The sequence below is a fragment of the Sander vitreus genome, chromosome 8 (genome assembly GCF_031162955.1).
Source record: "Sander vitreus isolate 19-12246 chromosome 8, sanVit1, whole genome shotgun sequence".
Taxonomy (NCBI): Eukaryota; Metazoa; Chordata; class Actinopteri; order Perciformes; family Percidae; genus Sander; species Sander vitreus.
Window position 1 is genome coordinate 33,525,007 of NC_135862.1, and position 12,809 is coordinate 33,537,815.

The window sequence follows — 12,809 nt, forward strand, 5'->3', positions numbered from 1 at the left end:
GTTAAACTTGAGGTTGTATTTCTTAGACTTGTGTCTGCATGTTGACATCATTTTTTTGGATACGTTTTGTATTGTCAGGACCACGAGCTTTTTTTGTTAAGTGTGCGCTACGCTACAGCTCAACGATGATTGTCAGCGTACCACTGCCGTAAAACGAAAATGACGTTTGAGTATTTTGACCCGAACGGTATGCCGTAGTCGGAAAGATGGCGACCTTAGCGCTGGTTAGCCGTCCTGTGAGTGTCCTTCCAAAGATTTCAAGTGAGTACTGTCAAAACAGTAAGAATTTGATAATGACTCTACCATCTTAGAGTATAATGTTGTGATTTCAGATCTTTACATATGTGTCATGCTAACCCGGGCTCACAGTTAGACCACACACTCGGCTCGAGTGACCTTGCTAACAGGCTCGGGGCTTTAGCTAGCTAGCTAGCTAGCTAGTAAGTTAGCTCACGTTTGGATATTTGAATAATTAAAATATTACCAGCTAAGTTACCTGGCCATATAACCCCCCGCATCACTTTGTGGATTAGCGTTAATAAATGAAGGACAATAGGATGAGCTTTCCAGTTTCCAGTTGGCTTACGTTGCATTGACCTGACGTCTGTTATAACGTTAGCTAGTGGCTCAAAAAATTTTTTTTGCTGTTTTTATAAACATTGGTAACGTTACCTTAACGTCACGATAGGTTGTTACTCAGGAAATAGCTACATCAACGGCTTTGGATGAGTAGCTAACTGACCTGTTGTTTTACAGCGAAGATGCTGACAATAATATACGGCTGACACAGTGACACTGAGCTAGCGTTAGTTCCTTTCGGCTATATGGTTCACATCAACTGATTTTCTTTATTATATAACTTAGTATTCGTCCACAACAGTCTAAAGTTCCTGTTAATAATGTTATTATTCTAAGGAAACATGCAGCCTTTCAAGAGGCTTTCTTGCTTATGTGTTGTTGATTTTTATCTGGTCAGTGCATACAGTAGTTTCCCAGTCTACAGCTAGAGAGAGAGAGAAACACACAATGTGTGCAAAGCAAGAAATATAAAGTACCACTACAGTACAATGCACTGTTACGCTGAAAGATTTCTAATACCTGTCCACCCCATTTATTTATACCTATTAGGTTACATTACAGTGGGCATTAGTAACACCGCTAAGTGTAATGCCATACAATTAAAGAGCTCCACAAACCTCTATAAAACAGTTTCAACGACTATTATAGCCATCATGAAGACAGGTTTTATTGCTTGAATTAGTTTTAGGCAATCAAACCGCTTGATGTGAATCTAAGGCCGTCTTGTTCCTCTCATCTTAATAGGTAGCTGCTCCTCTGCTGTACTGTCAGCTGCCTCCATCACCACAGTCCCGCAGAGGAAGCTCCACCATGCTGTCATCCCCAAAGGGAAAGGAGGACGCTCGTCCTCCAGTGGAATAGCGGCAACAGTGTTTGGTGCCACAGGTTTTCTGGGTCGATACGTGGTCAACAGGCTGGGTGAGTTGAAAAAGATAGCGTAAATACTGATGTAAAGTTATATGCACACTAATATTGACTTAACATTCAGCAAACCTGTGTTGTTTTTTTTTTAGTTTGTGCTTGTAAACATCACATCCTGTGTCCCGATATCCCACATAAGATCTCATCTCAGCAATGAAAACAATTATATATTGTAATGTTGTCTGAGGCTATGTTTAGACGGAAACGATCTGAAGAGAAAATGCAAAAGTGGCGTTGCGTATGCATGCCAGGCGGCTAGGTGGCACTGCCACACAACACCTTCCTTCTACTTCTCTCTTTAGTAGCACCAAACCAAAACAAGTCGAAGCGAACAACAAAAGCTTGTCTGGAAAGACGAGGAGGTGGAGTTGCATGTTTGTCTGATGATGACCGGCACAGTCGACGGTGAAAAGCCACAGCACAGCACCCACGGGAGCACTACCAATATCCTGAGCCTCGCAGCCCTTCAGCCGCGGCTCGAGAGCGAGAGGCAGCGGGCAGAGGAGGGTGAAGCAGATCCTCCTCAACATTGTAGCCTCCTCTGGCTCAAATGAACAGCCTACATATGGTCATCGAACTATAACAACCTTATCCACATTGTCAAAATCATTTAAATATTGAGCCATTACATTGAAAATCTTATAGATAACAAGAGCCTATCATTTCTGTAGCCTACTCCATAACATCAGACTACCTGGACGCCTTTTTTTCACGTCTCTCTCCACAACGCTGTCTTCAGACTTTTGCGTTTTTACCCTTTAGTCGGGAACGCGACGGTGGAGCGTTTTTAAGATTTCCACTCTGGAGGGTGGTTTCACTTTTTTGCATTTTTTAAGCCCCAAAAACGCCGTCGCTGTATAAACGAAAGGCACATCTGATAAAATATTTTTTCGGTTTCACCCGCGAGCGTCATCGTGTAAACAGGGCCTGAGATGTCAACATGTTATTCCATTAAGGAGGTCCTACTCTAGAGTTGTTTGACTTGCATTCAGTAAATGATGGGGTACAGAAATACAATGATATTTATGAGCAGGTTACCCAAGGGGAATCTGAACAGCCTGTTTAAATCATGACAGTAAATGTAGGAGACAGTATCCAGAACAGGATGGGTATGTGAAGATAGTGGTTTTAAAACTCAATAGCTGACATGAGCTGCTTGGTATTTTTCCCCCCACAAGGTTTTATTTTACTTATTGATACCCAGCCAAACATTTAAACACAAATATAGCCTCTAAGACACATGCAAATGTTCTGGGGTCCATCACTGCAGTTCATTTATAAGTTGAAATTTGTTTAATGTATTATTGCTATCAAATAAGTTACCTATACAAGTGACCCATGTGTGCTCCTTTTGTAAACTCATGACACAAAGATGTGATGGTATGTGTTTATTAACTGATCATTTGCAGGTCGGATTGGTTCTCAGATTGTACTCCCTCACCGCTGTGATCAGTATGACATCATGTACCTCAGGCCCATGGGTGATCTTGGACAGATCATTTTCATGGTAAGATGCATGCAGAGATCTTGCAATGTTAGAATCTTTAAACCGCATACCTAATATAAATAATCAATTCAGAGCCTTAAAGGCAGGGTTGTTAAGGTTGAGAAGCTAGCAAGATTTGAAAGTAGCATCTCCTCTGGGCTCCGTCTAACCCCTCCCCTGGGTGCTCCCCCCCCCCACACACATACTCGGACATGCACGAGCGCCACTGCCTCGCCACTTCAAAGCAAGGCTCTGCTTAGTTTTAGAGCAGAGTGGAGCACGAACGGCCCATTCGGTTTGATTGGTCAGAGTTTTTACAGGATTACAGTAGCTACAGATGATGGATCTTTTTCATTCCTTTTTCAGAGCCTATAAGGTATTTATAGCTGTCGGGTTGTAAAGACCATTTCAAAAAGTATATTAGAAAACGTTACAAATCCTACCTTTTAAGTGAAATGCAAATGTGTTGTCTCTGTTCTGTCTTGTTGCAGGAGTGGGATGCCAGGAACAAAGAATCCATCAAACGGGCTTTGGAGCACTCTAATGTTGTCATTAACCTAGTGGGCAGAGAGTGGGAGACAAGGTACACATGTATGCTGAAACAATGTCCTAAAGCATCTGATTACATGTTAAATGATATTGGAATAGAATTTGAAGCTTGCTTGGAGATGAGGTATAGGTGACTTTGCCGAATGGGCATGTAAATTGTAAGCAAGCATTGACATGCAAGTATTTCTCCTCTTTTTGTTTACAGCAACTATCGCTATGACGACGTCTTCGTGACCATCCCTCAGCAGATTGCCAAGGCAGCCAGAGAGGCCGGCATCACAAAGTTTGTCCACATGTCTCACCTCAATGCTGACATACGCAGCCCGTCCAAATACCTGAGGAACAAGGTAGAAAGCTGCTTTCCCACACTGCACATCTCTCTTACTCTAGTCAAACTAGTGTATCAGTGTTTCTGTTGGACGGTATACTGTTTAAGCCAGTGAACGTTAACCTGTATTATTGTAGTTGATCATTGTGTAAAATGTCCCTTTACCATAGGCTGTAGGAGAGGCAGCAGTGAGAGATGAGTTTCCTGATGCAATTATCATGAAGCCCTCTGAGATCTTTGGGCGTGAGGACAGATTCTTCAACTATTATGCAAGTAAGACAGTTGTTTTTGTCCGTTAAAACCAGTTACAGACTGTAATCAACGAGTATGCCAACGTGTCGGTCTCTGGCTGATAAGAATGTGACACGTAGGTGAATGTTACTGCAACCCTTTTCAGTGGTTTGGTGATGTGCATTAAGTGGACGCTCCAACTGACTTGTTCCACAGTAAGGAAAATGTTCCCTTTGATAATGTGTGGCTTTAATCCTTTTGTCAGACATGCGCTGGTTTGGCAATGCTGTTCCACTCATATCCCTGGGGAAGAAGACTGTGAAGCAGCCTGTTCATGTAAGTTTGTTGAAAGGAGGCAACTATTCTAATATTATAATAACTTGAAACTTCCAGAAATATTTTCTGAAACTTAGTGTTCCGATACCAGTGCTAAATTGATGCTTTTAAAACGGTGCCGGTGCCTGAACCGCTACTTGGAGAGAAAAAAAAAAACACAAAACACACAGTCGCACCACAAGGCTTAAATTACCAGTTAGTACTGTAAGTAAGTTAACGCACTGTTGTTTTGTTTTGTGTTGTTTTTCTGACAACAGCAGCTGCACAGCAGACTGTTACGTCCCGGTGTTGGAAGCCTCTACAGTGAAATACAGTCACAATTTACACCGTTTAACGTTAGCTGTCAGCGTTTTAACCGTGTTTAATCCAGCTACTAGCCAACGGTAGGCTAACGTTACCTGCTGTGAAGTGAAATGTTTACTAGCATCACGTGCAGCGATGCTTCTGTTGCCTGCAACATCCGTTTTGGAGCATCAGAGAGAAGCGCAGGCACGAAGATGTTATTAGACACCGATTTTACTGTAGCTGTTCACCTGGAGTGTCCATTAAGTACAGTAGCTACATTAGTCTGTAGGGCCATGATGCCTCAGCTAAACCTTAGCTAACGTAACTTATTACATAAGCTAGTAGCTCATGCATGTTAGCAACAGACAGAAGATAACTATTTGTTTTGTCTTTCGGCTAATTAGCTGTAAACTCAAGGCAATGGCTGCTGAGTCTTTTGTTCATCACCACTCACTTCACACAAACCAAGAAAAACTTTCTGCGGTAGGAGCTGGTAGGGACTCTCTCTCTCTCTCTCTCTCTCTCTCTCTCTCTCTCTCTCTCTCTGTGTGCCGGGCGTGCACTGCACTTTTTCCAACTTCAAATTTTTCCATTTGAAAACATTGTCAACATCAGTTTTATCTAAAAGATAAATTTCTCTGTTTGTTCATCTCACTTCAATTGTATTGCTGCAAAAATGGGATTGTAGAGCAGACAAACTGACCAACACATATAATAATAAAAGATTGATACTTAGCGCTCAGTGAATCGATACAGTATTGCAATGGAAATGATCACGATACTATGCTGTATCGATTTCCCCCACCCCTAGCAGGTGCCATTCTTTCCCTCTCCCTGTTTTGTTTCACGCTCACAGCTGCCTGTTCAACTCTCAATTGTTGAATTGGTGCGCAAAGAGTAACATCTGCATGTATGAAATGATATAATTTCGCTCGTTAGCTTGTTTTATTGCGCTCACGTGATATGACCGTAACATTCTCTCACTTTGTGAGGTTGTTTACATGAAGCCATCCTTGCCAGTACAACCTAAAGTGAAGCTAAGTAGCTGAATCTGTGTAAGGTGCCTAACTGAAGGTAGCGTCTGCATTTGACACCAGGAATTTTCCATCCATCAGGAATGTTGCAAGACCAAATACAGTGCCAACTTTTTTTGAAGAAAAAAATCCGCCCATGTCCTGAAGTAACTGGTGTGACATTTTGCCAAGCCCCGACGACAAACGGTAAAGCATGTGGGCTCTGAAGGGACTTCATGGTGTGTTCAGATGCACCTCGTTAAACTCATGGTGCATTTAAGTGCACCTTGTAAACTCGGATAAACTCAAACTGTTGTTGTAAAGCACCCTTCTGCCATCTAGTCGCTATTGATGTGGCATTGCCGTCACTGCTGATTTTTTTTATAAAAAAAAATGTTTATTGAATCAAATCGTGACCTTAAATCAAGTCAAACCGAATCGTGAATTTGGAGAATAGTGACAAACCTAGTACTTTAAAACAAACTGGTTGTCTGATTAACTCCAGTTTCCAATTTGTCTAAAGGAAACAATGCACGCTGAATAACTCTACTCACTGAATGTGCTTATCACATGAACCCAAATAATTATTTATATGTAATTTAAAAAAAACACTAAATATATTAACACAACTCTGACTATACCAGACTTACCAATTTATCTTATTTCCATTACGCAATTGTTTAATAGTTTTAATAAATACTCAACAAAACCGCAAAGGAAAGTCTGCCACAATGTGCATGTTTTCTATGCTAATAGTTTCAAGTATATATTTAGAATAAGTGAATGCACCAAGCAGACGGACATAGTTGGACAAATGGCAATACATTATTTTAATTCTTTTGGTGTTTGTCTAAAGGAAACAATGCACGCTGAATAACTACTCAATGAATGTGCTTATCACATGAAGCCAACTAAACCATTTCTTTTCTCCCTCAGGTGGTGGATGTGGCCAAGGCCATTATCAATGCTGTCAGAGACCCTGATGCTAATGGAAAGACGTATGCATTAGTTGGGTATGTGGTCAGCAATGAAATAACTTTGTTTGAAATGCTGTGCCTTGGAGTAGAGCAAATGCTGACATTTGAAAATGGGTAACACAAATCATGTATACATTTAAATGTATAGCTCAATCAGCCATAATCACCATAATTTATACTCAGCAAGAAGTCCTGGGTGCAATTTACTGAATTACAGAAGTACATTACAGGGCAAAGCATTGCGCTTCATTTGCAGTCTTAAAAGTTTGTCCACAAGAAAAAAAGTTGTAATTTAAGTCAACTTACAAGAAAGGTTAAGGGTTTTGTCTTTGGTGTATAGTGCAAAAAAAAACACGGCCAGGGCCTAAATAGCAGCCTGGGAAAACCCTGACCAACTTCCGGCAAATTTGAGATTTGCTCTGCAAGTCCGTCTGGCCAAGAGCCCATTCAAGCCCATTTCCAATTCTTCCAAATCGAGGCACCAATCACAACCGTTGAGGCTGCGCTATAGCAGCGACGGCGAGCAGCTTTTTGTTTACATTCAACATGACGGCCACCGAAGCGCAGCAACCCGTTGATGCCGCTGTCGCTGCTACGTCACCGGGATCGTTGGTCTGATTGGTTGAAGGACTATCCAATTGCGCCCAGAGGCATTTGAGCGGCGTCCGTTGGTGACGCCCCTTTGGAAATGAGCTGTGAATGAACCGTCCCCAGACCCACTCTCAGTTACAACTGAGAAGGGTCTGGTGTCAGCCAGGCTACCTGAATGGCAGCAGTGCACTAAAAAAGACATGTTCAGAAATGTGTATTTAACAGTCGTACTATTTTAATTTTACAAAACAAATATTGGAATCCTTTTCATTAGTAAAAGTTTTAAGTTTGGAAAGAGAGGTGTTAACTTTAGACAAGGATGCATGTAAGTGAAAGCTAGAGATTACCTTGTTTGCATGCAGTGCCTGCACAGAAATGGCCTATTAAAGGATAGGAAACCTTGTGTCAACATATGTTGTCCATGCCCTGTATTTGTGGGCGTTTGAGCACAGATTTTCTTGATGAGGGCTCTCCTTCTTAAATTGTTTTTGTCCTCTTTTCCCTTGTCGTCTAGTCCCAACCGTTACCTCCTTCATGACCTGGTAGAGTACATCTACGCAGTGGCACACAGACCTTTTATGCCCTACCCCCTGCCCCGCCCACTCTATCAGTAAGTGCGTCAGGGTTGGGTTTATTTTACAAAATCTCCCCTACAGAGCCACTAGGTCTCGTGACTGTACAATCACGTGATAGTGTCTGATTTTTACTTTCAGCCTTGCTGCTAAGTTTTTCGCAATGAACCCATTTGAGCCCTGGACAACTGCAGACAAAGTTGACAGGGTAAGACAACCAAGATCTTGATATACTGTCACTTGAAACTTGAGGGTTTGTGCCACCAGCTGTTGCACACTAATTCTGTGCTGCACTTTTATTTTCCAGTTTCACACAACCGACCTGAAGTACCCAGGACTTCCTGGTCTGGAGGATCTTGGTATCACTCCTTCCACTGTAGAACAAAAGGCAATTGAGATTCTGCGTCGCCATCGCCGATTCCGTTACCTGGAAGCTGACCTGGATGAGACAAAGCCAGCCAAGACCGTCAACTATTAAACTACCAACAACACCAGGGCAGCCAGAGGATGTCGGTACCTCTGATTGTCCTTAATTGGTCTTTAACTATATTCTGTACATATATTAAAAAAAGATATCCTCTAAGGTTTGTCTTGAGGGTTTTTCTTGTTTGTTGCATATTGTTTTTATTAGAAATGAACTTTACCATTACAGTCCCTCTAGAGCAGGGGTCTTCAACATTTTTTTGTTGAATGGAGTAGGGACCCTACTACATGCAGTGTACTGTATAAAATTGAGTTGCATATTAAACTGAGTCAGATGTATATACATGAATGGATGTTATTACATTATTTAAACATGTTTTAATGTTAAACATACATGTGGAACAGTGAATCCTTAAAGGTCCAGTGTGTAACGTGTTTAGTTCATTATCAAAATAATATTTACCACCACCATCAATTCCAAGTATTACTTTTGGCTTGAAATTTTTAATTTCCATGAACTGGGGTAGATCATGGATGTATTAAGAGAAATCGCTCTGGAGGGCATACACGGTGGCTGCTCTGTACGCTTGCTGCTTCGTTTTATACGTGCAGGTGCCGTTCTTTCCCTCTCCGTTTGTTTTGTTTCACGCTCGCAGCTGCCTGTTCTCAACCTTCTCTCAATTGTTGAATTGGTGTGCAAAGAGTAATATCTGCACGTATGAAATTATATAATTTGCTCTTGAGCATGTTTTATCGCGCTCGCGAGGTATGACATAATCCTGAGGCCATGTGTGTGTTCATGACAGTAACAGTCTCACTTTGTGAGGTTGTTTACAATGAAGCCATCCTTGCCAGTACAACCTAAAGTGAAGCTAAGTAGCTGAATCTGTGTAAGGTGCCTAACTGAAGGTAGTGTCTGCATTTGACACCAGGAATGTTGCAAGACCAATACAGTGCCAACTGTAAAAAAAAAAATCTGCCCATGTCCTGAAGTAACTAATCATTCGTCACTAGCGTTGTAGAGCCACGTGCATAACCATTAAAGGTATATTACACTGTTTGCTCCGTCATGGATAATAGATGTGGCTTATTCTCAGTCTGTGTTACTGAGCAATATGTTACATTTATGTTAATTATTACTGAGAAATGAATGTAATTCTTAGTATTGTTTCTTGTTATATGCTGGTGGCTATAACATTTAGTTTGGTAAATAATGTTCATAGTAAGTCAAATGCTTACTAATGTGTATTATTATTTGCTTATATCTCAGAACCACATCCAACTTCACATGCAACGCTTCATCGTTAACTTCATGTTGAAGTCATAAATAAATCTTCCTGGATCTCAAAGTCAAACATCTCTGGTTCAAGTTCTTACCGGACACCCTACAGCGGGCCAGTATTTCAGTAGCCAGTTTTTCAGTAGTTTTTACAGTGTCAGAGACCCTGATGCTAATGGGATGACATATGCATTAGTTGGGTAGGTGGTCATCAATGAAATAACTTAGTTTGAAACTCTGGGCCTCGGAGTAGAGCCAATGCCGACATTTGATAATAGATAACATAAAGCATAGTCTCGCTTTGCCAGACCATCCACACGCTGCGCAGCGGAGGAGGGTCTGGCTAATCCACACAGAATTCCAGGATGGGAGAAAATCGTGCTCTCGCACTTTAACATTTCCTGGAGAGGTCAAATTTAGGTTTAGACTTGAATACAATTAGTAAATGTAACAGTACTTACAAGTAGCTGACAGAGCCTGATCAGTTAAGAAATTAAGTGTTCAGATGTATAAAGCTAATAAAGTACTTAATTCATCCCTAAAGAAAATTGCAGTGCAACAGCAGCCAAGTCACATCAATCACAAAAATGAGCAAACAATACAAGTAAAAAGCTAAATAATGCACAATAAAATAAAAACTATACTTTAAAAATAATACATAAGTGGAACAGTGACTGCCGAGAGGACCATAATCTTAAGTGTAATATGTGTACAATGATAGTTCCAGTAAAGTACTGTATATAAGTATTGCAGGTAATAAAGACTGACCCACATATGCTCCAGGTTATCATTGATTAGATATTTTCATGTTGTAAAACCAAACATTATTAAAATCAAGGAAGTTGAACATGCTTGTAGGCAAAGTAAATACTGGTATACTTTGTCCACCCTCAAGTCAGCAAGGTACTATTAGGCTATATGTAGATGTTGTAGTTCCCCTTAAAAGCAGTGTGTTGACTCTGTTCTTATGTCAGCCTCATTAAATCATGCTATTTTGTTGATTTTAATTATAGGCATTAAACTGTAAACTGATAGTCATTTAAGCTGCACTTTGTTCAGCATAGGTTGGTTTTAAATGTGCTCTATAAATAAATTAACTTGACTTGCATATGGTAAGCAATGGGGTGATTCTCACGAAATCCAGGTTTAGAAGGTGTCCAGCATCAGAATTGGTGGCTTCGGTTCTGTCAGGGTCCTCATCTCTTCCCTCAGAGAACATGTGGCAATTTGCAGAAAAGCACTGGCAATTTTTTCCACAAAAGCATGACACCTCCCGTGTGTTTATGACTCCCGGTTTTGTTGATGTCAGCTTTTAGGGTGGAATTCAAAAAGACAAAGATGAATTGGAGTATCACACATTGATTGCCTCAGTATAGTTCCAGGTCACCCATTGAAATCCATGCATAAAGGGCACAGTGGAGGCTAGATAGAAAGATGTTTTGTTTCTATACTGGGAAGTTGGGCCATCTGAAATGAAATGTAGGTTGTGGGCTTCAGGATACTTTCCTCGTATGTATCTCAGCACTGGGTCAAGATGAGCCCAGGTTGCCACTGCATCGTGCTGTAGGCAGACTGAGAGGGATGCAAAGGCTTCCACTCTGCCCCTACTGAGATAGAGTACCCCGGTATGGAGGGTTACCTGATCATTCCCAGTTCCAAAATGGGTGTCCTTGATTTTTTTGGCATATTTGCAGCTGTAATTTTCGCTGTAATCCACATGCACAGCAACAGCATCATCTGTCAGGGTATCTTTCATTGCTTTCAATGTCAAATATTGGTGCTTGACATTAAACATGTGAATGGCAAAATCTGGGAGGTGTTCTGTTGTTAGGGCCAGCAAACGCTCAATGGATGAGGTACGCTTTTCGAGGACTGTTTTCTTCGTCTGCCTTTCCTCTGTAGATCCATCCTTGAGGGTCTTTGTTACAGTGACAGACATTGTGATCCACTCTTGCCAGATGACAGTGTTCCCCTGAGTGAGATGATCTAAGGATGTGGGAAAGGTCTTTTCAATGCATTTTTGACATCTGGCATACATGCAGGACATGTTGCCAGTGTCACACACACTGGACTGCACAAGGTCCTCTGGGCTTGATGTTTCAATGATTCCCAGTTGTTGCATTCTTTTTATTTTAAAGTCAATGTTCTCGTGCATTTTACATGCACACGTCTCTCTGTCTTTAACTTTAGGCCTAATAATCCAAAATGGCCTCAATCTAAAGAACTGAGCTTTGGACACGGTTTGCTCAGGATGTTCAGCAAGGAAGCGTCGATGGAGTTTTGCCAAGGTGTCTGTGAGTGCTCTTTTTCTATAAATTTGTCCCTTGCGACGAATCTCTCCAGCCTTGCCATTTATGACAGTTGAGACATCATCCCGATGTAGGAACATGGTGACAACCTTGCCAAGTTGTTGCCGCTTGCTATTGATCGGCAGTCCCTTTTTAGCCTCTCTGATCCTGATCCTCTGTGAAATATTTGCTGGTAGCCTTGGCATTGCACTTTTTGGTCTATTAGCCGCCAGCCTTCTAATTTTTCTGTTTAGTGTCAGCAGTTGTGTTGTCTTTGCCCCAAGTTTCTCTTCAGCATACCTTAGCTTTGCTCTTAATTTGGCCACAGTCTTTGATGCCCGCTCTCTTTTTCTAATGAATGGCCGTGTTCTCTGGGGGGTGGATGCCTCCATTGGCCCTGTCAGGTCTAAACTTTCTTCTGTTGGTGTTCTGTTCAGATTTTCATTATTTATGTCCAGTTCCTGTCTGTTATTTTCTTCATTTGCAAAGGAATTTTCTGCCTCACTTAATGAAGATGCTGGGGTTAGATCTAGAAGTGCTTGCTCTTGCTTTTTTTTTCTGTAATATTTTGCTGAATTTTTCCTCCATTTTATTTTTTTTTCTCTCATGCTGTCTACTTGTGAGGTCCTGAGTAGTCTTAATTTGACCATTTTCCTTACGTTTCCGATACCTGGAAAAGGAAAAATTAATGAAAGGAGAAATAAGTAAGCACTGATATATACAAACTTTGGACTATGATCATAATTGCACACAATTGTTCATTTAGGAATGGTGTGTGTGTGTGTGTGTGTGTGTGTGTGTGTGTGTGTGTGTGTGTGTGTGTGTGTGTGTGTGTGTGTGTGTGTGTGTGTGTATGTACGCACGCACATGCATGCATGTCTGTGTGTGTGATGTGTGTGAAAGAGTGTGTGTGAGTGTTTGCATGTCAGCATCAGTGTGCGTGTGTTTGTG

The 12,809-nt window shown here is 41.3% G+C and overlaps 1 protein-coding gene across 1 annotated transcript; it reads left to right on the plus strand.

Annotated features, from left to right (window-relative positions):
- The first annotated feature begins 154 nt into the window (after nucleotides 1–154).
- On the plus strand, nucleotides 155–8,452 carry ndufa9a (NADH:ubiquinone oxidoreductase subunit A9a). Its single transcript, XM_078257881.1, has 11 exons — nucleotides 155–261; nucleotides 1,324–1,497; nucleotides 2,910–3,007; nucleotides 3,478–3,569; nucleotides 3,741–3,882; nucleotides 4,034–4,136; nucleotides 4,360–4,430; nucleotides 6,665–6,741; nucleotides 7,811–7,906; nucleotides 8,010–8,076; nucleotides 8,176–8,452. The coding sequence occupies exons 1-11, from the start codon at nucleotides 207–209 to the stop codon at nucleotides 8,344–8,346; spliced, it is 1,146 nt and encodes a 381-aa protein (XP_078114007.1). The 5' UTR covers nucleotides 155–206; the 3' UTR covers nucleotides 8,347–8,452.
- Nucleotides 8,453–12,809: the final 4,357 nt, after the last annotated feature.

Bases quoted from the DNA above. Each gene is read 5' to 3' on its own strand.
- ndufa9a (XM_078257881.1), top strand. From the start codon at position 207: ATGGCGACCTTAGCGCTGGTTAGCCGTCCTGTGAGTGTCCTTCCAAAG. The intron at 262-1,323 runs GTGAGTACTGTC...TCATCTTAATAG, and splicing joins TGTCCTTCCAAAGATTTCAA to GTAGCTGCTCCTCTGCTGTA. The intron at 6,742-7,810 runs GTATGTGGTCAG...CTTGTCGTCTAG, and splicing joins AAGACGTATGCATTAGTTGG to TCCCAACCGTTACCTCCTTC.